The sequence below is a fragment of the Schistocerca americana genome, chromosome 5, assembly GCF_021461395.2.
Source record: "Schistocerca americana isolate TAMUIC-IGC-003095 chromosome 5, iqSchAmer2.1, whole genome shotgun sequence".
NCBI lineage: Eukaryota > Metazoa > Arthropoda > Insecta > Orthoptera > Acrididae > Schistocerca > Schistocerca americana.
This window is the reverse complement of record NC_060123.1, coordinates 633,274,475-633,300,942: the sequence shown is the minus strand read 5'-3', so window position 1 is coordinate 633,300,942 and position 26,468 is coordinate 633,274,475. Positions and strand designations below refer to the sequence as shown.

Here is a 26,468-nt window from a genome sequence, read left to right as displayed (position 1 = left end):
CGTAGCGGTCGCGCGGTTCCAGACTGAAGCGCCTAGAACCGCTCGGCCACCAGCGGCCGGCGGGACTCTGTCGTATTGCAATATGACTCATCTCATTGGGGAACAAACATTGTACCATGGTATGGACCTAATCACCCAAAATGGTAATATAATCCCTGGCGGTAATACAACCTTGCGCAGTACCCGTGGAGCCCATGGAATACCATGATACGGCTGCCCAAATCATTACCGAACGGTCGCCATGTTTCACTCTTTGGACGTAAATTCAGTCACAAGTCGGAAACAGTGAGGAACAAGACTCATCCGGCCAAATTAATTTCTTCCATTGCCCTCTCATCCAGGTTTCATTATTTCTGCACCACATTTTCCTGTAAAGGCATTTGCGTCACTGACGTGGAATTTTGCAATTGGAGCTCGCCCTGCAATTCCCTGCCTATCGAGCTGCCTTCGTGTTGTTGTGGCGGTGACAGGGTTCACGAGTGCGTCATTTAGTTCTGCAATGACTTTTGCAGCAGCTGTTCTGTTATTCTCCCCACTATCCTCTTCAGTGACCGTCTGCCACGATCATTCAACACACACTTTCCTCGCCATTGTAACTTAGCGGATGATGTTTTTCCGCTTTTCCTGTATGATGCCTCTCGAAACACCAAACACATCGGCAACCTTTATTGCGGAAGCAACCATCACACGAACACCAACAATGTGCACACGTTCGATTCCACTTAGCTCCGACATAATGCACTCACACCTACACAGCTCACACTTGCAAGGTGTTGATGACGTAGCACAGGTGCCGTTCGTCGTCACATTAACCTGTATTAATGTCAACCGTGTATTTCTGCAGCGTTTCCATATTTTTATCCACAGTCACCGTGTTGAGGACTACATTTTTTATTTCAGTTTTTAGACTCGCGTCACAAAAGTGGTGTCATTATCTCTTCCTACATTTTAAGGAGTCATTAGGTCATCTGATTAAAGATAAATAAAATGGGGGTAACATACTGGAATGATTGATTTGTATTATCGGCATAGCTTCTATGGATATATACATGCACTTGAGTACATTATTTAGTAACACATTATTTAGTAATACACCATCAAAAAACTTTTGCATCACCCTGGTACCCAGAACTCCCGAAGATAGACGTTGACTGTGGATGCTATATCACAGACACAGCCACTTTGACCGTTCAGAGATGACACTAAACCAGCCCAAAGATGTAAACAACCATGCATGAACAGCGTCTATTAGACAGATGGGGTCCGACAGCCGATCAGTTCCAGTCATTCCACCACAGCGCGTGTGGTCTGTAATTCAACCATGCCTAGACGGTTAATACCGTGGTTAGATCGCGTCCGCATTGTTACTTTGTGCCAGGAAGGACTTTCAACAAGAGAAGTGTTCAGGGGTCTCGGAGTGAACCAATGTGATGTTGTTCTGGCATTGAGGAGATGCAGAGAGACACGAACTGTCGATGACATGCTTCGCCCAGGCTGCCCAAGGGCTACCACTGCGGTGGATACCCGCTACCTATGGATTATGCCTCGGAGGAACGCCACCATGTCGAAAAATGCTTTTCGTGAAGCTTCAGGAGACATCGTGTTATGACTCAAACTGTGCGCGATAGGCTGCATGATGCGCAACTTCACTCCCGACGTCCATGGTGAGCTCCAGCTTTGCAACCACTTAACCATGCAGCGCGGTACAGATGGATCCAACAACATGCTAAGAATTGTCATCACGTTCTCTTCACCGATGAGCGTCGCATATGCCTTAAACCAGACAATCGTTGGAGACTTTGGAGGCAACCCAGTCAGGCTGGACGTGTTAGACACACTGCCCAGCGAGTGCAGCAAGGTGGAGGTTCCCTGCTATTTTGGGGTGGCATTATGTGGGGCCGACGTACGCCGCTGGTGGTCATGGAAGAAACCGACGAGGCTATACGATATGTGAATGCCATCCTCCGACCGATGGTACAACCATTTCGGCAGCATATTGGGGAGGCGTTGGCCTTCATGGACGACAATTCACGCCCCCTTCGTGCACATATTGTGAGTGACTTCCTTTAGGATAACGACATCGCTCGACTAGAATGGCCAACATGTTCTCCACACATGAACCCAATCCAACATGCCTGGGATGGATTGAACAGGTCAGTTTATGGACGACGTGACCCAACAACCACTCTGAGGGATCTACTCCGAATCGCCGTCGCGGAGTGGGGCAATCTGGACCAACAGTGCCTTGAAGAACTTGTAGATAGAATGCCTCGACGAGTATTTAAGGTACCACCACCTCTGAAGATCTTACTGTATTGCTGTACAACATGCAATGTGCGGTTTTCATGAGCAATAAAAAGGGCGGAAATGATATTTATGTTGATCTCTACTCCAATTTTCTCAACAGGTCCCGGAACTCTCGGAAACGAGGTGATGCAAACCGTTTTTTGATATGTGTACAACTGAACGAGCGGTGATTGTTAAAACTGAAGACAACAGGTAACATCACAATAGTATGATGATGGTAACGATTAAATAGTAAAATATGCGATTAAAAATGTTCGTAAAGTAAAATTGATTTTGAAAATACCGTTCCCGGAGTTAAGACTAGAAAAAAATTACGTGAGTACTGGTGTAGGTAAACCAGTCAGACACTAGAAGCGACTTAAATAACGCTCGCTTACAGACGCGTTACGCTAGTGGCCAACTGCCTACAGGCGTACACTAAACATCTAGTATGAAAGAACTGTTATATCAAGCGACGTTTCAATAAGTGTGAGTCTCCAGAAGAAAGAATCAGGTGCAAAGTAAAAATACAAAACCCATGAGAAGAGACTTCAGTTCATTAAACGCTTCGAAAAATAATTTGTCTCTTAACGATGGAGTTGGTGAGAAATCGTTAAGAAGTCGGAAGCGAGGCTGAGAAATACAATAAAAGAATTTCCTTCGTAGCCCTCTTTGGAGAAGACAGTTGTTCACTGAATACTTAGATGGATGAAGACTGTGTTTTGAACACCAGTAGGTCGTTCGTTGAAGTACCTATATTATCAAATCAGTTCCGGGTTGGATAAATGACGGCTTCCAAGGGCATTAATATCAGATTTTCAGTGTTTCATATTATTATTGTCCGAATTTTTTGATTAAAGCGCTATCAGAATCAGTTCGTTAAGAGGTGCTTTCTAACGTTACAGATTTAACATAATAACTAAAGTATTAAAGTTGGGAAGTGTCTTGATGCAGCGTATCCCACAGCGCTTAAATTATTTAGACAAAATTCATCCACTGATTGAGAACGAGAGCCCTTAACGACTTCAATAAACTTGAAACATAATTTAAAAATTTTCCCTTTATTCCTCACTTACAGTCCAGAAAGTAATTTAGAGAAAAGGCGTGGCTACGGAGTAGGTGATTCGTTTGTCACCCTCATTGGCGAGCAGATGACATTCAGGACGCCTGTCCCTTTCCTTTCTGTTTTGACTCTGCAGGCAGTAACTGTACGGATTTATTATTTGAACAGTGTTTGCAACGTTCTTCCTAGGGCAAAACCATGCCCAAACGACGAGTATGTACCGCTGTTGAACAACTTCAGCCTTTTGAAGGGTGTTGCTTTCTTGCGACCATGGGATGAGAATGGCCGAATCGACTGGTCGCTGCACATGTTGGGCTCAATATTTTCACGGTGTGACGCTGCTTTCTGCAATGATCTGCGGAATATTCTCACAGCTGTAAACACTATTCTGGACGCCCGTGATATAATGAAGCACTTGTAACGAGTGGTAGCGGACCAAATATCATCCCGGGTCGAAATTCGGGCACGTGTTACACCGGCTGTGTCATCAGGAACACTGGGAAACGGTTCCTAGCAGCAGAACTAAGATCACAGGTGTGTCTAGGCAGTGTGCCACTGGCACAGTGACACAACTAAGCATGTCGTGAAAGGGTTGACTGGAGAGTGGAATGGTGCATTGTTGTCTTTAGTGATGGCAGGTTCTGTCTCTATGCGAGTGAGGGACGTATACGTGTATGGCGTAGACGTTCTGAGCTGCCTGCTTCAAAGTGCATTCGGTGTGAGACTAACGGCCATTCCCAACCTTTCCGGTGTACGTGTATGTGCGTGTGTTGGCAGGACGGGGTGGGGCGGAGAGGGAAGGCATAAGGCATCAGTTACGACTCGCAGCCACATTTGGCGTTTCTTTACAGTACAGTAACCAGCGCCCGCTGCACTACACAGGCTGTTATTCCCGTGCTGCTGCTATTTCTTGTGCATGAAGAAGGTGTGTTTTTTCAGCATGACAGTGCAAGATTTCAGACGGCTGTAGCGACACAACGTGCTCTTTGTGGTGTACAAAAACTGCCCTGGCCAAAAAGATCACCAGATCTCTCGCCATCTGAACACGTGTAGGATAAGATGAAGGGAGAAAATATTTGTACTGCAGGGCCTGGAAGATTTACTGCCGAATAGCAATAACAGGTACAGAATTCTTGTGATAATCTATCTCAAGATGGCGTTCGGCATATTTATTATCGTTTTCATGGGAGAAGACACGCCTTCATTGCCACTAGACGTCAAGTACACTGTGAACTGATGCGATTGTGTGGGTACTCTTCACTGTGTCATATGTCTTTAGTGTGAATTGTTCGTATGCTCCTACAATGGTGAAGTGTTACCTCATCTGTCAATAAAATGACCTTTTCCATGAGGGTATTGCATTTCTTTCTTCTACTAGTGGATTATTGCTTCAGTACTAACTCTGTCCCTAACCCATTTTGTGGACAGCACCACATGTACCAATGACGATACGTACACGGTGTCTCTAAAAGGACATCACAATTTTGAAAATTCATATAAATTAGTTCATAGTACGTATACAGGTGGTTTTAGTGTCAGTTTGTAGGAAAATACATCATGTTTTGTCTCACATATTTCGCTAGTAAGGAGCTAGTAAGGAGCTAGTAAGGAGCGCTAGCGGCAGTTACGTTAAACATAACTGCCTTCACTGGACCCGGGCGTTCTAGCTGTGTGTTTTGGTTTGAAGAATCGAAGTCGGCGACAACAGTTCAGCGTAATTTCCGTACCAAATACGCTAAAGATCCTCCTAGTGGGCCTAAATTTATGAGCGGCATCAATGTTTTGTAGAAACAGAGTGCTCGGTAATACATGGAAAATCACATCTGATGACGTCGTTGATAGAGTGAGACAACGTTTTGTCAAGAGCCCTACGAAATCGAAGCGACGTGCATCTCGCGAACTGCAATTCCCACATACGACTGTTTGCTGTGTGTTGAGAAACCGTTTGCATTTGAAACCGAAGAGATTGACGATGGTACAAGCAACAAAAAACACTAATAAAATTGCTCGCAAGAACTTCTGTGCAGGTATGTTAAATCGATTACAGGAGGGTGAACATTTCTTGGACAAAATCGTCCTTTCTGACTAGACCACTTTTCACTTAAGTGGTAAGGTTAACACACAAAACTGTAAGATTTGGGGCTGTCAAAATCCACATCAAACACTGCAACTTGTTCGTGATAGCCCTAAACAGAACGTTTTTTGTCCATTGAGCAAGAACAAAGTGTACGGCCCTTTTTTTCCGTGAGAGACTCATCAACAAGATACTGTACCTGGAAGTGTTACAACAATTTTTGATATCACAGTTCAATGGGGATTACGTATAACGAAATGTTTACTTCATGCAAGATGGCGCACCACCACACTATGGCTGACGTCCGTGTTTTCCTGAGTGACCGCTTTCGAGGTCAATGGAATGGTCGTGATGCGCCAATTGCATGGCCCCCACGTTCCCCAGACCAGACACCACTCGATTTTTTTAAAATTTGGTTTCATCAAGGATATCGTGTTTGTACCTCCTGTCCCGTCTTCTCTAACTAAATTTTGAGCTATAATTTATGCCGGCACTAAGCAAATTACACCCGAAATGCTACAACGAGTTTGAGAAGAAATTGACTTCCGATACGATGTGTGCAGGATAACCAATGGAAGGCACTTACAATATCATTAGTGTAAGGTTCAAGAATTTGATGTATTCCCTGCAAAACATCACTAAACTCAGCTCTATATCTTCTTTCAATAAATTTATATGAATTTTTTAAAGTTGTAAAGTCCTTTTTTATACTCCCTGTAGAAATCTATAGCATCGTGCGGCAGAGGTTTTGGTTTTGATTTTTTCATTAGTCCATAGGTGAATAATCCGGAAATAATAAAATCAACATAATTAACGTCTTGTGTCCTTAACCACAAAGTTTTACATGGTAGACGATACATATTTAACACATTAACTCACTTATAAAGTTATAAAGCAAGCAGTCGTTTGAAGCTTTTTTTTTACGCAATGTAGTTCAGTGCTTTAAACAATGAAGGCTGTAGTTAGTTGTTGTAACTGTTGACTTAACTATGTGGTTAGCACATAGAAGTGTTAGACAGCAGGAACGTCTTTATAAACTACGCACAGCTCCGCCGACCCAGATTTAGTCACAGGGGATAGGTAGACAGGCACTGGTTGCTGCGGCGGCGGCGGCGGCGGCCTTACCTGTCGTGTGTAATGGTGAGGGACGGCTCGGGGAAGACGCCCTCCGCGCGGCAGCTGACGTTGACGGCGCCCTCCTTGTGCCTCGTCTGCACAACCTCCAGATCCTTCTCGGGCGGCACTGCAAAGTGGCAGGAAAACACGCGTCACACCACACGTAAACATCGAAGCTGGCGGCGGGTAAAACTTTCAGTACTCGAATGAAAAAATGCTGCTTCAGACACAATGAGTATTAGACCCAGAATAAAATGGATCCGCGCTTAGGACACTGGGGATAATTGGCAGTCAACGTTTGTTTAACACGACAGTACGTGATGTGACCGTTCTCTTTTCTCTAAAATTTATGGTGATAAATCGACGATCTTTTCATCGTTTGGCCGCATGGACTGGACAGTCTGCGACAGTTTTTTGCTAGATCTAAACTCTATACAAGAGAATATAAAATTTATAAGAAGCACAAAACTTTGAACATAGCTGCTAAGGTTCAGTGACCGTGTCAGAATTATATTAGAACAAATAAGCCCTCGGTCACAAATATTAAGTCAAAGTTGACCAGGTTTCGACGCTACTATGAGCGTCGTCTGCAGAATTAAACTAAGTGTTCTAAAACATAATAGGTATATAAGGCATTAATAAACTAAAGTGTGTACTGCATACCGAAAAGAAGGGGTGTAGGTTAGATGTTTTAGAGGAATTTGAGATGTTCAAACATCTATCTCGTCATGATGGCCACATTCTCAACGAACAGCTGCAGCTGCGAAATAAAAACTTTTTCGACTGTATAAAGTCGTTGCTTGATCTTTGATTCAGATTTCCTCATGCAGTTTACCGAAATGTTATTTTCCTGTTACGTTTTTGCTGTTTTCTTGTATGTCATAACTGACGTTTTTTTACATTACAAAATGTATCTCTGTTTAAAGCAGATAAATATGTAACTACTTCTTATTATTTGCTTACGTTGTGCCTGAATCAGCTTCATTACAATTTCATGTGTCTAATTTTGAATGTACAGTAGCCTAGTTGTTTCTGCGGCTACTAGATGGCGCTCGTAGCAACACCATGTCTACTTGCCCACACTTTCTAACATGGGCACTTCAGTTTTGTTGCAACCCGTGTTCACTCAGGTACGAGCAGCCATTAGCGGCTCGCCATGTTATCTTATTTACAACTTTTCATGGCGTCGCCTTTCCGGCTTAAATTTTTTAGAATGTGACTTGTAAGTACTGCATCTCTTTCCAGTCAGTACACACTTTAGTTTATTAATGTCTTATATACCTGTTATGTTTTAGAACAGTTAGTTTAATTCTGAAGACGACGCTCATAGTAGCATCGAAACCTGGTAAATTTTGACTTAATATTTGTGACCGAGGGATTATTTGTTGTAATATAATTTATAAGAAGCATTTAAATGGAAATGAGAGAGATGAAGAAAAATTGGCCAATTGAATGTAAGACTGATGTGCCGAGAACTCCGCACAAACTTAATTATGTACATATACCTCGTGTTTCAGAAGGAACACAGAATTTTTGTGGGATTATCGACTGAATATAGGCAATCATTTTAAGTATGCGAATATGAGTTTTCCGACTCACAGTTAGTGCGCTAGACATCGCTACAGCGCATTGGCTTTGCCTGGAGAAAACATCACAGCACGTTATGATTATTGCACTCAATACTAGAAGCGTGCGCCTCTGACTTGATAGTATAACTCAGTCCGTCGAGCAACTGAACGGTGGACATTGGGCAATGTTTCATTGGCTTGACTTCGGATGTCTCCTGCTGCAAGAGTAATTCGAGCTCGGAGTTCTTCCACAGTGTTTACAGGATTTTGACATATAAGAGCCTTCACGTGGCTCCGAAGATAAAAATCAAGTGGTATGTGATCTTGGGATCTTGCAAGCCAGTAAACACGTCCATTACGTCCAATCCAGCATTCAGGGTATCGTCTATCCAAGAATCTTCTCACTCGGTTTGTAAAAGGAGGACTTGCCTCATCATGCTGAATGGACATTTGTCTTCCGATTTGAAGCGGTACACCTTCGAGAAAGCGGGAAGTACCCTGTAAACATGACACGTTAAACTGTGTGGAAGAACGTAAGCCCCACTGCTTGGTTGTGAATGATTCCAGCCCGAACATTAACTTTAAATCGTTTCTGAAAGCAGTGAACAGCCGTGCCGCGAGGCTTTTCACCACGAGACCGCACGTTGGAGTTGCTACTGTTGAACATCCCTTCGTGGGTGCAATTAGATTCATCAGCAGATAGTACAATATTAACAAAATCAGGAGTTAGGGTTCTTTGTTGCAAAAATCATATGGCAAAGTCGTTATAAATTGGAAAATCAGCGGTTAGAAGGTCTTGCAACTTACACAACTTGTAGGAACGACTATAATTATCATGTAGAGTTCCGCAAACACTGCTAGAACTAGGATTTAGAGAATGAGCGACGGAGCGTACGTCATCTGATTGACTTGTTTCGAATATTTGTAGTAGTTGTTCCTCGAAATCTGGATTGCGTCACTCCATGGGCGATCTCGAGCGTAGAGATCTCCGTCTAATGTGCCACTTTCACAGCGACGACGATAAACAGCAGCAAATGCTCTGTAATTTTGTATTCGTCAGTTTGGATAATGTCCTGCGTACAAACGCCGTACTCCTCCCAAACTTCCTGCAGTACCACCGTACTCCATCCAAACTTCCTGCAGTACCAAAGGCCAAGTGCATGTCTTGCAAGTTCATTCCACGTGGAATGTTCCAGTGAAGTTAGTACACATGCCCGAGGCAGGATTCGAGTCTGCGACAGTAGCAGCCACGTGGTTCCGGACTGAAGCATCTAGAACCGCTCGGTCACCGCGGCCGGCCGTTCAGGTGGAAGCGAGGTACATAAAAGACAGTTCACATCAAGTTCAAAGCACGGAATGAGGACAAAGGGAACTAGTACAGAGATTCTTCGTTAGGGCGCAGGTACCGATGAAAAAATGACTCCCGGCACCCAGACTCACGGATACTTACCGCCGGTTATCGGACCGCTAGAGGAACCGATAACTTTTTGAGGTCGCCTACCGTCGTAAATATGCAACAACGACCCCATGTTCGTAAACGCAAAATGATTGCCTATATCCTGCCTATCATCAGACAAAAATTCTATACTTATTTCTGAAACAACCGTTATAGTTCATTCATCCTGAGAATCCAGAATCTCAACGATTTTTGGCAAGTCCGTATCAAAATTTCATCGGTAGTTCCTCAGAATGCCTCGGACGTACAAAAAAAAACGAGCAGCGGACTTAAGTTTACATATCTAGAAAGAGGATACATAAAAAATATTTTTTTATGTACTTATATGTGTGACAATTATTGAACTATATAGAGAAAAAGGTTAATTAGCTACAAAGTACGGCGTGCACACACATTATTCAACATATTTAGGTTGTTGTTGTTGTTGTTGAGGTCTTCAGTCCTGAGACTGGTTTGATGCAGCTCTCCATACTACTCTATCCTGTGCAAGCTTCTTCATCTCCCAGTACCTAGTGCAACCTACATCATTCTGAATCTGCTTAGTGTATTCATCTCTTGCTCTCCCTCTACGATTTTTACCCTCCACGGTGCCCTCCAATGCTAAATTTGTGATCCCTTGATGCCTCAAAACATGTCCTACCAACCGATCCCTTCTTCTAGTCAAGTTGTGCCACAAACTTCTCTTCTCCCCAATCCTACTCAATACCTCCTCATTAGTTACGTGGTCTACCCACCTTATCTTCAGCATTCTTCTGTAGCATCACATTTCGAAAGCTTCTATTCTCTTCTTGTCCAAACTAGTTATCGTCCATGTTTCACTTCCATACATGGCTACACTCCATACAAATACTTTCAGAAACGACTTCCTGACACTTAAATCTATACTCGATGTTAACAAATTTCTCTTCTTGAGAAACGCTTTCCTTGCCATTGCCAGTGTACAATTTATATCCTCTCTACTTCGACCATCATCAGTTATTTTACTCCCTAAATAGCAAAACTCTTTTACTACTTTAAGTGTCTCATTTCCTAATCTAATTCCCTCAGCATCACCGGATTTAATTCGACTACATTCCATTATCCTCGTTTTGCTTTTGTTGATGTTCATCTTATATCCTCCTTTCAAGACACTGTCCATTCCGTTCAACTGCTCTTCCAAGTCCTTTGCTGTCTCTGACAGAATTACAATGTCATCGGCGAACCTCAAAGTTTTTACTTCTTCTCCATGAATTTTAATACCTACTCCGAATTTTTCTTTTGTTTCCTTTACTGCTTGCTCAATATACAGATTGAATAACATCGGGGAGAGGCTACAACCCTGTCTCACTCCTTTCCCAACCACTGCTTCCCTTTCATGCCCCTCGACTCTTATAACTGCCATCTGGTTTCTGTACAAATTGTAAACAGCCTTTCGCTCCCTGTATTTTACCCTTGCCACCTTCAGAATTTGAAAGAGAGTATTCCAGTTAACATTGTCAAAAGCTTTTTCTAAGTCTACAAATGCTAGACACGTAGGCTTGCCTTTTCTTAATCTTTCTTCTAAGATAAGTCGGAAGGTTAGTATTGCCTCACGTGTTCCAACATTTCTACGGAATCCAAACTGATCTTCCCCGAGGTCCGCTTCTACCAGTTTTTCCATTCGTCTGTAAAGAATTCGCGTTAGTTTTTTGCAGCTGTGACTTATTAAACTGATAGTTCGGTAATTTTCACATCTGTCAACACCTGCTTTCTTTGGGATTGGAATTATTATATTCTTCTTGAAGTCTGAGGGTATTTCGCCTGTCTCATACATCTTGCTCACTAGATGGTAGAGTTTTGTTAGTCATGGCTCTCCAAAGGCTGTCAGTAGTTCTAATGGAATGTTGTCTACTCCAGGGGCCTTGTTTCGACTTAGGTCTTTCAATGCTCTGCCAAACTCTTCACGCAGTATCATATTTCGTATTTCATCTTGTTCTACATTCTCTTCCATTTCTGTAATATTGTCCTCAAGAACATCGCCCTTGTATAGACCCTCTATATACTCCTTCCACCTTTCTGCTTTCCCTTCTTTGCTTAGAACTGGGCTTCCATTTGATCTCTTGATATTCATGCAAGTGGTTCTCTTTTCTGCAAAGGTCTCTTTCATTTTCCTGTAGGCAGTATCTATCTTCCCCTAGTGATATGCGCCTCTACATTCGTACATTTGTCCTCTAGCCATCCCTGCTTAGCCATTTTGCACTTCCTGTCGATATCATTTTTGAGACGTTTGTATTCCTTTTTGCCTACTTCATTTAGGTTATGACATGTTTGAAATGCCTGTCATCATTAGCGATGATGTGGCGTAGACGAATAGCGAAATTCTGCATGACTCGCCTGAAGTGTCGGAATATCGATGCTGTCGAAGACCTCCTGAATGGCTGTTTTCAGTTCAGCAATAGTTTTGAGGTTATTGCTGTACACCTGGTCTCTAATGTAGCCCCATAAAAAGGGGTGGCGTGTGTTAGGATCCGGAAAATATGACGACCAATCGATGTCCATGGCAGTGGTCTCTGTCTACCCCAGAGCCAGAATGCGGTCCCCAAAGTGCTCCTCCACTTCATCAATCATTCTCCTGCTTCCATGTGGTCGAGCTCCGTTTTGCATGAACCACGTGTTAATGAAATCAGGGTCACTTTAGATAATGGGGATCAAATCATTTTCCAAAACCTTCACATACTTTTCGGTAGTCACCTTGCCATCAAGGAATATCACAGCGATTATTTCGTGACTGGACATCGCACAGCACACAGTCACCAGTTGAGGGTGAAGAGACTTCTCGGTCGTGAAATTCGGATTCTCAGTCCCCCAAATGCGCCAATGTTGCTTATTGACGAACCGCTCCAAATGAAACGGGCTTCGTAGCTAAACCAAACTATACATGCGCATACTAACTGCCATCATGCCCCGCGGCCAATCGTACAGTTTAAACGTCCTAATGCAAACCGTTGAGAAGTCATGACGATTTTGTTTCACACAGTTCAATAATTGTCACCCTGTACTAAAACACGTCTGTAGCTTCCATTTTATGTTTGCCTGTAGTCGTGTTCGTCTAGTATGCTTTTCGTGGATGATGAATTGAAAAAATATATATTTTTACGTGATTTAGCTACAATATAACAAGTTCCAGATGTTTTGTTTTACTTGTACTGTGAAATCTTAAAACGAAGCTTTTTGGCGAATTTCATGATTGAAAATATTAAATTTCGGACGAAGCACCTTCTTGGTAGCGTGAAGCACAGGGACACAGACAACCTGCCGTTCTGACGGCTCTAACGGCGCCAGGACAGGACACTCCTGGGGCAGAAACGAAGCGGTCAATTTCTGTGGGCCAACAGGTCAGAACTAACCGTTGGCCCGCCCAGCTGGTTGGTAGCAGACTTATTTTCTGAAGGCGTCCATATACCAGAATAGAGTATCGGCCAGTTAACAAAAACCACTCACCGCCATAACACTACCCATTCTACAAGATGTTCTAGGGAGGAACAGCATCTGCTGTCTCGCCCGCAACTGCGGCTTTGCTATAGATACTCACCGCTATATTGGAGCAAAGTTTAACTGGTCATTACATTTGACAGAATTTAGTACATTTAAGTGGTCATTACATTCGACAGAATTTAGTAATGTCGCTACGGCTCTATCGCCTTTTCGGTCATTCGGCGACCGATAGCATTTCGCGATACAACGAGAAAGCAGCAGCGTCAGCCAAGCGATAAGCTTCATCTGAGTCTTCCCATAATTTGTTCTCCAAACCTGTTTCCCATTATTTCTCTCTCCGATATGTTCTCAGTTCAGCTTGTGTAGTTCCATTTCAGTACTGTTTCTATATGTAATTTCTGTGATTCTGCAACTGGCAGTGAAAGCTACCTTCGTTTAAACATTCCCCTTTTAATTTACATTTTAGACTTCATTGTCGTTTTATAGTTTCTAAATTACTTTGTTGTTGGTGTTGCCATCTACATCTACATCTACATCTACACAGATACTAACCAAGATACCACACTGTGGGTGGTGGAGGCTACCCTGTACCACTACTCGTCATTTCCTTTCTTGTCGCACACGCAAATAGTGCAAGGGAATAACGACTCTCCTTATGCCTCCGTGTGAGCCTAATTACTCGTATCTTACCTTCATTGTCATTGGCGGAGGTAGAATCGTCCGGCAATGAGGTTCAAATACCGGTTATGTAAATTTTCTCAATTACGTTTCTCGAAAAGAAAGTCATCTTCCCTACAGGGATTCCCATTTAAGTCCCCGAAGCATCTCCGTAACACTTGTGTGTTGTTCGTACCTACCGGCAACAAATCTATCAGTCCGCCTCTGAATTGCTTCGATGTCTTCCTTCAAGCCGAATTGGTGTACGGATCACAAACACTCGAGCAGTACTCAAGAACAGGTCGCCCCAGCATCCAATATGTAGTCTTCTTTACATGTGAACCATTCTTTCCTAAAATTCTCCCAATAAACCGAAGTTCATCATTCGCCTTCCCTACCACAGTTGTCACATCCTAGTTCCATATCATATCACTTTGAAACTGTTCGCCTAAATATTTAAACGACGTGAGTGTGTCAAACAGGACACTAGTAATACTGAAGCCAAACATTACAGGTTTGATTTTGCTACTCATCCTTCTCAACTTACATTTTTCAACGTTTAGGGCTAGGTGCCTTTCATCACACCAACTGTAAATTTTGTATAAGGCGTATTGTATTTTCCTACAGTCACTCAACTTCGACACCTTATTGTGCACCACGGCATTATCAGCAAAGAACCGCAGATTACTGCCCAACCTGCTCGACAGACCATTTACCTATATAGAGAACAGCTGCTGTCCTATCACTCGTACCTGGGACAGTTCTAACGATACCCTTGCCTCTGCCGAACACTCGCCATCGATGACAAAATACTTGGATCTATTATTTAAAAATCTTCGAGCCACTCACATATCTGCGGACTCATTCGATATGCTCGTACCTTCATTAACAACCTGCGATGGGGCTCCGTGTCAAATGCTTTTCGGAAATCTGGAAATATGGTGTCTGCCTGTTGCCCTTCATCCATAGTTCGCAAAATATCATATGCGATGCTTTCTAAAACCTTGCTGATTCCTGAAGCTTCTTAGTCTCAAGAAAGTTGCACATGAACTGAGAAAACGTTCAGAGATTCTACATTTTCACCTCCTTTCCCCAGCATACATACAAGTCAGTGGTTCATCTGGGAGATGCTTGACAGGAAATAAGAAGACAGAGGTAAAGAAAAAAAAAACAACGGTTTATTATTTCCACAGTAGAGAGATTTAATAACAAAGGGAAAACGTTCAGTAAAAATAATACAACTTCTCAGACACTAACAGGCATACGCCTGGATCGCACAGCGAATAAACGCAGTGGGATATGAAGACTATGACACTGATAATCTCCAACGACAGAGGCTGAGCGTTCGTCGTGGTTGGCCAACAGGTACGTCTCGGGATATCACTGGGAAGTGGAAGGTGCCTCTGCGGTGGCTTCCGACGGGGCTGTAAATGATGGCCTGCTAATAGCCAGCGCACGGATTGATCAGAGCTCCGGTGGAGCAAAATTGCCGACGTATTGGTTTGCGCCGCTCTATATAGCTGAGGAGTGGAGAAATTCGTACGGATCCAGTTCCACACATATGAAACGGTGGAGGAAATAGGTCCCTGACACGGAAGACCTCTGGTGGCGCTTGCCCTGTCGTCTGTCGTCCTCTTTGTGATCGATGCAATCTGGGAAGGCAACGCCTTGTATGTATGCAAGCCCGTGATGCTTCAGTGTCTGAGGGGTTACCGACCCCTTGAGGAAAACGGCGGGTGCACGGGACGTAGTCAGTGTCTTCTCACAATCTGATACTAGAGAGGGAATTAAACTGCACTCCCGATGTACTATTAACTTTGATGTTGCCCGCTATCTGGGGAAAGTTCCTTCCATACTGCTCACTGGGATACGAGCTTTCAGCCAGAAAGTTTACGTGTGATGGCGCAACCACACCTCCGATATATTGGAAGCGTTTCCACGAAAATAAGCACTGTATTTCAAAGAGAAAGGCTAAAGTTTTCCTTCGGCGTCCATCAAAAATCTCGGCGCCTCTGCGGTCGGCCAACAACGATTGAGAGTTGCGCAAGACACATGTCTGTAACATTCTGTGCGAGTGCAGCAAATGTCACACAGGATGATCAAAAATTCCCGCTAGAGACTTCTAGAACTTGTGGGTAGGAGCGAGTATATAATATTCTGAACAGAAACCAACGTTTAGAAACGTACAGTTTCGATTCAGATGTGTAACGTTACACGTCTGCTGAGGGAATGAGAAAAGTCTCAGAGTTGCTTGTCCTGGTATGAAATTCGGCAGACAGGAATACGTGTACTACGTCAGAGGGTCACCTCATGTTACTTAACGTCTACCTTGCTACGAGACCTATTCAATGCCTGTACAACTCCGATACAGTAAATATGGTGCGATACACATTTTCAGATTACACAGATATGCTCGTTGTGCATGGCGCAACTCAGGTAACGGTAGATCTGCTAGTCGGCTGTATCACGAACGTTTTCCGCAACGTAGGACACCATCGCTCAAACGTTTTGCCCAAGTTACGCAGCGGATCTGAGAAACAGGTATTTTCACCGTGAGGAGGCAGGACTGTGGTGTTCCAAGGGAACGCCGCGCACCGGAATTTGAAAAAGATGTACGGCATCGCGTTGAAAAGAATCCGTCAAAGATTATTCGAACTATTGGGCATGCAATGGGTGTTAGTCACAATATTGTCCGGGGCGTTCTGCTAGAGCAACAATAACGTCCGTGCCAATTACAAAGGGTACACGCTGTGGGTCGAGAAGATTTTCCACAGCGCGTAGCCTACTTCACTTGGTTCCTGCACCGCTGCATCGACACACACCTGTGCTGTCCACAGATGAATGTACACTCCTGGAAATGGAAAAAAGAACACATTGACACCGGTGTGTCAGACCCACCATACTTGCTCCGGACACTGCGAGAGGGCTGTACAAGCAATGATCACACGCACGGCACAGCGGACACACCAGGAACCGCGGTGTTGGCCGTCGAATGGCGCTAGCTGCGCAGCATTTGTGCACCGCCGCCGTCAGTGTCAGCCAGTCTGCCGTGGCATACGGAGCTCCATCGCAGTCTTCAACACTGGTAGCATGCCGCGACAGCGTGGACGTGAACCGTATGTGCAGTTGACGGACTTTGAGCGAGGGCGTATAGTGGGCATGCGGGAGGCCGGGTGGACGTACCGCCGAATTGCTCAACACGTGGGGCGTGAGGTCTCCACAGTACATCGATGTTGTCGCCAGTGGTCGGCGGAAGGTGCACGTGCCCGTCGACCTGGGACCGGACCGCAGCGACGCACGGATGCACGCCAAGACCGTAGGATCCTACGCAGTGCCGTAGGGGACCGCACCGCCACTTCCCAGCAAATTAGGGACACTGTTGCTCCTGTGGTATCGGCGAGGACCATTCGCAACCGTCTCCATGAAGCTGGGCTACGGTCCCGCACACCGTTATGCCGTCTTCCGCTCACGCCCCAACATCGTGCAGCCCGCCTCCAGTGGTGTCGCGACAGGCGTGAATGGAGGGACGAATGGAGACGTGTCGTCTTCAGCGATGAGAGTCGCTTCTGCCTTGGTGCCAATGATGGTCGTATGCGTGTTTGGAGCCGTGCAGGTGAGCGCCACAATCAGGACTGCATACGACCGAGGCACACAGGGCCAACACCCGGCATCACGGTGTGGGGAGCGATCTCCTACACTGGCCGTACACCACTGGTGATCGTCGAGGGGACACTGAATAGTGCACGGTACATCCAAACCGTCATCGAACCCATCGTTCTACCATTCCTAGACCGGCAAGGGAACTTGCTGTTCCAACAGGACAATGCACGTCCGCATGTATCCCGTGACACCCAACGTGCTCTAGAAGGTGTAAGTCAACTACCCTGGCCAACAAGATCTCCGGATCTGTCCCCCATTGAGCATGTTTGGGACTGGATGAAGCGTCGTCTCACGCGGTCTGCACGTCCAGCACGAACGCTGGTCCAACTGAGGCGCCAGGTGGAAATGGCATGGCAAGCCGTTCCACGGGACTACATCCAGCATCTCTACGATCGTCTCCATGGGAGAATAGCAGCCTGCATTGCTGCGAAAGGTGGATATACACTGTACTAGTGCCGACATTGTGCATGCTCTGTTGCCTGTGTCTATGTGCCTGTGGTTCTGTCAGTGTGATCATGTGATGTATCTGACCCCAGGAATGTGTCAATAAAGTTTCCCCTTCCTGGGACAATGAATTCACGGTGTTCTTATTTCAATTTCCGGGAGTGTATGTTCACAAGGGAAAGTGTTCTGAATTTGCGAAACAATCATGTCTAGGCAGACAAAAACCTTCGTGCCACACATGTTTAGTGATTTCAGTTTGGTGTTACCGTATGCGCAGGTATTCTGGACGATCATGTGACTGGACCAACATCCTCCCACTCATCCTACCTCGTCCGGCACACCTGATCTTCCTACAGAACATACTGGACTCGTCTTTGGAAGCTTTGTCACTGAAAGTCCGTCAGGAACTGTGGTTTCAGTACGATGATGCACCACTTCATTTTTCACTTGCGCTTTGGAGACATCTCAACAGACGATATCGTAAAAGATGGAAAGGTCGAAGTGGTCCTACGCGTGGCCGCCCCTATTGATGGATTTAACTTCTATGAACTTCTTCTTGTGGGGTTGTATTTAAAGTTTAATTTACGAGAATCCTGTAGGGGCAGAGGAAGATCTGCTTGCATGACTTCTGGCCGCTGCACTATAAAGTGAAGAGAGATCAGGATGGATGGAGAGGATGTGCCAGAACACGTTTCGTAGGTACAATGTATGTAGCAACGTTGGTGGAGGCCACATAGAGTCGCTGTCCTGTACATACAATATATTACGTCATTTTTATTTTGGAGTAATGTAAATACTCAATGTTTAAGTGTTAATTCAAACAAATATGCTGAAGTGCTTAATGGATGTTACGTTTTGTTTCATTTCCAATTGTTTCGTAATAACTGTACTGCATAGCGCCTAATTCACTTCCACAATCAGAAGTGTATGGTATAAAAATATGAACTGAAGTCGCCATAGGACGCAAACGGTACGTTTCCGGACATGGGTTCCTTTTCGGAATGTATTCAGTCCCCTCTGCAAGTCCTAGAAGTCTGTAACGGGAATTCCCAGACACCTGATGTATCAGTAATGTTTCCGTAAAAATATGCGGAGTATCTCGAAAACAAATGGCTAAAGTAATCTATCGTCACCCACCAAAAATCGACGCTTCTGGGATCGATCAGTGACGACTGACAGTTGCGCAAAACAACTGTTTATAGAGTTCTGTGCGACTGTGGCAAATCTTATATGGGTCAATGGACGCGCACTGTTCAGCAGCGCTTGTGAAATACCAACGGCATACTCGCCTTCTCCAAGCCAGAAAAGCTGCTTTCGCAGGCACTGTATTTCTGCTGGTCATTCGATGGAATGCGATGCAACAAAAACTTTGGTCCATACAACAAACTTCTGGGTCTCCATAGTCAATGAACAATTAGAAATACGACTGTTGGTGGCTTGACTGTGGTCAGTTGGGACGGTTGTTTCTAGTTGGATTCTGCGTGGAAGCCTGTCATAATATAACTACATGTTCCGGGAAGGCGGCGGCGTTCTACGATTTTACCGCATGGAAATGGTCTGTCTAACATCGATACATCGATCAGGCGAGTTTTCTAGCAGAAATACGTTGGAGCTCGCTCTCGACTAGAATAGATTACAAGAGATGATATTCTGGCGGATCTGTCCAACCTGTTTCGTGCGAGCTGCTCTCTGAGTATATGTATTATGTTAGTCAGTTGCATCCTGAGGTCTTCTGGCGACGTATAGACGATATAGATCCTCTCCAAATGGTTCAAATGGCTCTGAGCACTATGGGACTCAACTGCTGTGGTCATAAGTCCCCTAGAACTTAGAACTACTTAAACCTAACTAACCTAAGGACATCACACACATCCATGCCCGAGGCAGGATTCGAACCTGCGACCGTAGCGGTCGTGCGGTTCCAGGCTGTAGCGCCTTTAACCGCTCGGCCACTCCGGCCGGCAGATCCTCTCCCTTTTGTAGAAATTTCACCTTCTCCAGACATTTTTTATTTATACTGATGGCGTTAACACTAAAGGGCTGGACCGCCAATGCTGAACTTTACGACACCAGCAAGTCAAAATTTTTGGTCGTATTGTATTTCCTTAGTATATGATAAGAAGCCCACCACGGATAATAGGTAACACGGGTTCGGAAAAATGGAGATATGTTTTTTATGGTTCCGTAGTTCAATCCGCTTTGTTGTCTGTATGTCTGTCTGACTCTCCGACTGTTAAGAACTCTTTTTCTCAAGAACGGGTAGGCGTATCAAATTCAAATTTAAATTAAATATTAATGCCTATGATCCCTTGGAGGTGTAAGAATTTTAAGCTTCTAAGTCACTTCAATCAAAAGATACGACTATTTACGTAACATATTCTGACACTCGAAAACTCAATCATCGAGACCTATAGGGTGCTTCTCTTTGACACAAAATCACGAAATTCGGTAAGAAGAAAGGTGTCACAGTAAAAAGGAAAGGAAAAAAATCCGCACACTGTTAATTTGCAATCGTACAACACGAAAAAATATTTTTGTCATTTTTACCCATCTGTCTGTTGGTCTGTCTGTACTAGAGTGCTGCAAAATTCAATGTTTGACCGGTCGCGGCTCGCCTGTTGACGGGGGTGACCGAGCCGCTCGTGTCCGGCCCCACACGACTCTTCTCGGACACCTACTCGCCCCATGTCTGTTGTCCGGATTCCCGACACGCGGATAACAGAGCATGACCGGTCACCGCTGACGTCTCACCTCCTCTCGCCCCGGCTCGCTGCACTGTACTGTACAAATCCAACGCCTCTCTCTCTCTCTCTCTCTCTCTCACACACACACACACACACACACGCACACACACACACACACACACACACACACACAATGTATTTATCTGTGTCTCTCTCCCTTTTAATACAAAAGTAACGTTTCCAAGAATGGGTACGTGACACAGCTAAATTGATAAAGCACTTGTAAAGTAAAATGATATTTCAACGCAATAGCGGATAGAAGACGAGTCTCGTTTCCAAACTGAAGATATATTTTTCCTTTCATTAACAAAAAACATTAAATAAGTGCTGCCCCTGTAATCTAGAAGACAACCATCTTTATAAAGAAAGCATACAAATAACAGTGAACATCTACAGGCGTAACCTGTCATGATTTTCATTTGTTTGTAACAGTTATTGTTTCTCAGCAGTAAATCACTAACGCGTTCCGGATTTGATTGGCTGCGACGATTTCTTAGTAACATGCCGGCTTTACTAAAGCATCTATCAGTAGATGCGCTTGTTGCTGGGATACATAAAATACGTCATGCAACTGCAGCCAGGCCTGGAAGATTTGTTTCATGTTTGCTCCACCACTCTAAGATGTCATCATCATCTCTGGGGTGCATTAAAATGTAGAGATCTACTTCATCTGCTTCGGATGATATGTTGTTCCTCCATTTCTTGAAACGATCTCTCTTTCTGGGTGGTGATGACACAGTACTTGAAGTATCTATGATAATAAACGGAAGAAACAAGTAATACAGAACTGATGTGGAAATCATCGAAACGTTCCCGTAAAAACGAGGTGTCTTACGTTAATGAAGTATTATACAAATTATAAGATTCCCGTTTCTCTATAATACACTATCCACTAACCATGCAAAAACGATTATGTTAATGATTGCATGTTGTACCGGCTTAAGTAGCACACATTTGTCGCACATTGCTAAGAATTTCCTGATTTTCATTTATTTCAAGCATATTAATTTCACAGAAAGAAGGCCAAAGAAACGCAGCAACTTTATGTCTGGAAGTGATCACAATCTTCTCTCAAACGAAAGTAAAGGGTAGATTTTTAATCCTTTGTACCTCCTGTTAAAAACTACATATCTGTTAGTAAACATCAATTACGCTATTTAATTATGAATTTATGGCGTATCATAATGAAACAGTGCTTTTAACTGCAGTAATTACTCACCTGACAGTGTCACTGACACTGCAAATGTGATGCAGTTTGTGAAACCGAAGAAGAACTAATTGGATTGTCGGTTCCTTTTCGCCTTCTAATTCATCTGTGGCCTCTTTAAATGGTCTCAGAAAATGCGTAATTTTTACTGGAAGCTCATTATCATATCCATGCAATCTGTAAGGGGAGTCCTTTTCCGTTATCAAAGCAGCAACTTCGTTATACTGAGTGTGTAAGGATTCCAGCATAGTGTACAAGCTGTTCCAGCGTGTGCAGCCCTCTTGTTTCAACGATGATTTCAAAGACGAGCAGAAGCCACTTTTCTTAATGTACCTTACAATGCATTTTGCAGTATTTATTGTTGAGGCGATGTTCAGGGCATTATTTAACAAGAAGTTATCTTCATCGAAAGTATGGCTAAGTGCTGTGCTTATATAATGAACAGCACAAGGAATCCTTTCGTGATTTTCCAAAGCCTTTATTACATAGACACTCTGGTCGGAGACAAAAACAAAACTGTGCAACATATCCGGCGAAATGTCCCAATCAACCATACTCTCTTCAATTTATTTCATAAGATTTACTCCCGTCTCCTTAACGTCCGGGAATTTTGTTGTAAATAAACCATTGTTCACAAGGGACCAGTCTGTGTTAATGTAATGTGTTGCCGGCCGAAGTGGCCGTGTGGTTAAAGGCGCTGCAGTCTGGAACCGCAAGACCGCTACGGTCGCAGGTTCGAATCCTGCCTCGGGCATGGATGTTTGTGATGTCCTTAGGTTAGTTAGGTTTAACTAGTTCTAAGTTCTAAGGGACTGATGACCTCAGATGTTAAGTCCCATACTGCTTAGAGCCATTTGAACCATTTTTGTAATGTGTTGTAAGCGTCAAATAGTGCACCTGATTATGCGAATCAGTCCACATACCAACTGTCGCAGCACATGTTTTATTAGTAACTTCTGCAATAACAGAAGGCATTATGATGTTTCGTATTGCATCAGCTTGTTCTTTGACATGTCTACTTATAGTAGAGCGATGTGGCATGACATCTGCCACGTTAACATCCCCATAATGCGCATCTAGATGCATTAATTCTTGGCCTAGTTCTCTGAAACCTTCACCTGAAACAGCATTAAAAGGCCTTATATCTTTAGCACACATTGCAACACACTTTGCTGTAATACTATTTTGTATTACTGACGGTCTCCCTGAAGGAGCTGTAGCTTTGTAAGGTCTCTTGCAACTGCGTTTCTTTAAGTGAGTGGTTCCCGACGGGAAACACAATAATGTGTTGCAGTTTATGCACGATACGTACCCAGTAGACGCACTGTTTTCGTCTACAACCAACAGAAATGTACTCCATTCTTGGCGTTTTAGACCTTCCCCTTTCTTCAATGTGTAAACATTGGTTTCAATCTTACGTCTTACTGCACTGGCTTCCTCGCGCTGCTTGATTACAGAGAGAGACACATCACAAATGAGAAGCCCGTACTGGCTACAGTCTCACACGGATAATGACACGTGTAAAGTGTTTGAAGTTACGTGCTACGTATTCGGTCACGGCTTCTACGCTCGGTCACAAGAACTAGTGCGGGCAGCCTATCCAGTTAGGGTGTGCTCGCCCCATCTCGTATTTTGTGCTCGCTTACTCGGTCATGCAGGACTCTAGTCTGTAATTTAAGACCCTTCTTCTATGGATTGGTTTGGCATATCAAGTTTAAATTTATGTCACTTACTAAGGTCTATAGTCCTTTGGCTATGTAAAACTATACACTTCTACATCATGGAATCAAAAGGTCAAATTTATGTCACTTACTGAGGTCGATGGTCCTTTGGGTATGTAAAACTGTACACATCTACATCACGCAATCAAAAGGTCGTTTATGTTGACATTCGAAAAATCACTCGTAAAAACCTATAGGATACTTCCCGCTGACATAACTATAATCATTTAAAGGTTTCACAGTATTTTTAAAGTAAAAAAGTCTGAAACTTGTGAAACTGTAATTAAATCACATAAAAGTATGTTTCGTCATTTGAAAATACACTGCATTTAATATCCGTCTAAAGAATAATAAACGAATATGACTGTTTGAAAACATAAAATGTAGGTTGTAGTTCTATTTTAGTAAGTAAATAAAAATGTTTTATTTAATCTTCTCTCTCTACATGTATAAACTGAAGTCCCACGGTCGCTTCCTTTAATTTGTCCTGGCTAGTCTGAAGAACTACTGTAGAGATTTTCATACGTTCTTGGAATTTCCAGAACCGACATAGTGCCAGTGTCGATATTGATGACAGCCAAAAATCGTTGAGATTCTCGACTCCTTGGAAGGATGAACTACACATATATATAAAGTCTGTATGGAACCCTCAGCGCCCGAGTCCTTTTGCACTCGATCAATTTTTTCCCCTCATACTTGGGCGAGTAACAAACTTTGATTAAGGCTTTGGTGGATAAATATGTACAGAGATGATCAAATTCGTAAAGAAAAGGATTAAAGAGAGAACATAATGAGCTCATTTAGGGTGGTACTATCACAACAACAAAAAAATCGCAAATACGTCTCGCTGGATTTATAAGGAATAACGTTCTGTATCGGTCTACCGCCTTCAGCGGCTGCAGCGCGCCTTGAATAAAGAATGGAGAACCCCTCTTACGCATTCACTTCTGCCGCAGGTCATTCATCCTGATAAAGACGTTGGAGCAACGCCAACTCTTTCACGGCACGGATCACAGTATTTGTTTTTCCACACGCCCGCATTCATTTGTTAAATGGAGAGTGCAGACCAGCGAAAAGCGAATCGTTTCAGTATATCTTTCAACAGAAGTAACGGATAAGGAGTATTTTAACGTGTGACCGTAAGAGCACATGTCAGGATATATTGCGCAATCCTCATATGACGTTTTAGACCTGTATGCGTAAGCAATGAGATCATTTGAAGGAGGAGGGCAGGAAAATTAAGCTTTAACGTCCCGTCGATGGCGAAATCATCAGAGAGGAAACACAATCTGGGACTAGGGAAAGGACTGGGAAGGAGACATATCGTGCAGTTTGGAAGGGGGCTATAATAACATCCACCAAAAGTGATTTAGCGTCACCGCGGAAAATCTAAATCTCGACAGGCAGGTGGAAATTTGAACTATTACCCTCCAGAATACGAGGCCGTGAGACAGTTTCACTACATGCACCCATAGCTAGTACTAATCAGACGTAAAATTACATAACCTGTTTTAACATATTTCGCGTACTTGAAGGCCTACTTCCACCTATATTTCTGTGATGTAAGGTGCAGATGCGATTAATGATCACTGTTCATGTGGCTACGCAATCCTAAGCTGTTGTATTTCCCGTTACGTCTTCAAACACTGAATCAAACTAGTAGTCCACGCCAAGTCTTTTGTGACTGGTGTGCGAACCTTCCATTCAGTTATCTTGGCGTGGCTGTGAAGAAAATGGCAGATTATTCCAGAACCAATCACATAAATCAAACAAATGTAACAAAAGCAGTTTAGCAGTGTCTAGATACTGTGACAGCTAGTGTTAATCACGCTTTATATTGACTGATACAAAGGTGCCTTTGTGTTTATAGTGCATCCCTGAATAGCTATCGTTTTCCCATTCAGATATTTTGGTTGCCATGACCGATTTACGTCCTGCTACTACTAATTTAGAAGAACGTCATAATTCGCAGGAATTCTGTGCCAAGCTGTAAGATTGATGATACCATTTTACAATAATAATATCATCGTCAACCGGCTATATCGAGACACAGTTTCACATGTTGTCACTCTTAGCCAGTTACTGGTATATATTTTATTTAAATCTATAATATTATAATTTACAGAATTAGTCTGTGAGAAGTTCACGTTCTCTTTCAAGTTCATAAAACAAGCTGTGAGTAATACGGTGTTAATCACCAAATAGATAATAGATAAAAATAAAAATTATAATTCTCCACACCAGATTTAACAGCCATGTTGCAACACAAATAACTACGGTCCTATTACTTTTAAATTACACAAAGCTTCTTCTTTTATAATCGTTCTCAGTTTCTTGCCTTAGTAGTAAGTATTGAGATAGCCGTTAGCCAAGTTATGTACATGTATTTTATAACATTTATCTCACGTGATATTCAATTCACTCTAAGTTCTGCTGATTTTATCAGTAGACTTAAGTTCCAAAACACATCAGTCATGATGTTGCCTAGATTTTAACAGAAATGTCTTTTCTGAACCCACTGCATCTCATTGGCAACAGTTTTTGGGATGACGTAAGAGCGTTGTTCGAGTACACGATTTCCTCGAGTACTTTTTATTTCACAAACATTGTGACGGTATCGCCATGGCTTGATTTTTCGCCCGCGATAAAAATAACTTTGCTTCTGGGATCTGTAAAATATAACCCAGGGCTGCACGAGGCACGGATTTACAGTACTGCGTGCGAGAGGTGAAAATCGAACGAAGGAAAAAATATACACCGCTCTTTAGCACACTGTAGAGCATCGACGTCATACTTCTCTCCTTCAACCCTAAAAATGCGGTATTGCCGAACATTGTATTAGATTAATTAAAATGAAACGAAAATTGTAGCCCATGTTCCGAACTTCCGAGAATTCGTCATTACGGAATCAGTGTGAATACAATGATCAATCGTGATGGCGTTTCCCAACTGGACGTCTCAGGGAATACAGCCAACGGGTAGCTTCGAGCTATGCGTAGCAGACAACTTCCTGCGGTTT

The 26,468-nt window shown here is 43.4% G+C and overlaps 1 protein-coding gene across 4 annotated transcripts in view; it reads right to left on the bottom strand.

The window, feature by feature from the left end:
* Positions 1-26,468, bottom strand: part of LOC124615449 (hemicentin-1-like) — a 1,163,225-nt gene that overhangs the window by 507,481 nt on the left and 629,276 nt on the right. For all 4 annotated transcript variants that reach the window (XM_047143342.1, XM_047143345.1, XM_047143344.1 and 1 more), the window contains exon 3: positions 6,549-6,666. In XM_047143342.1, coding sequence (XP_046999298.1) covers positions 6,549-6,666 — 118 coding nt within the window. The remainder of the gene's footprint in view (positions 1-6,548; positions 6,667-26,468) is intronic.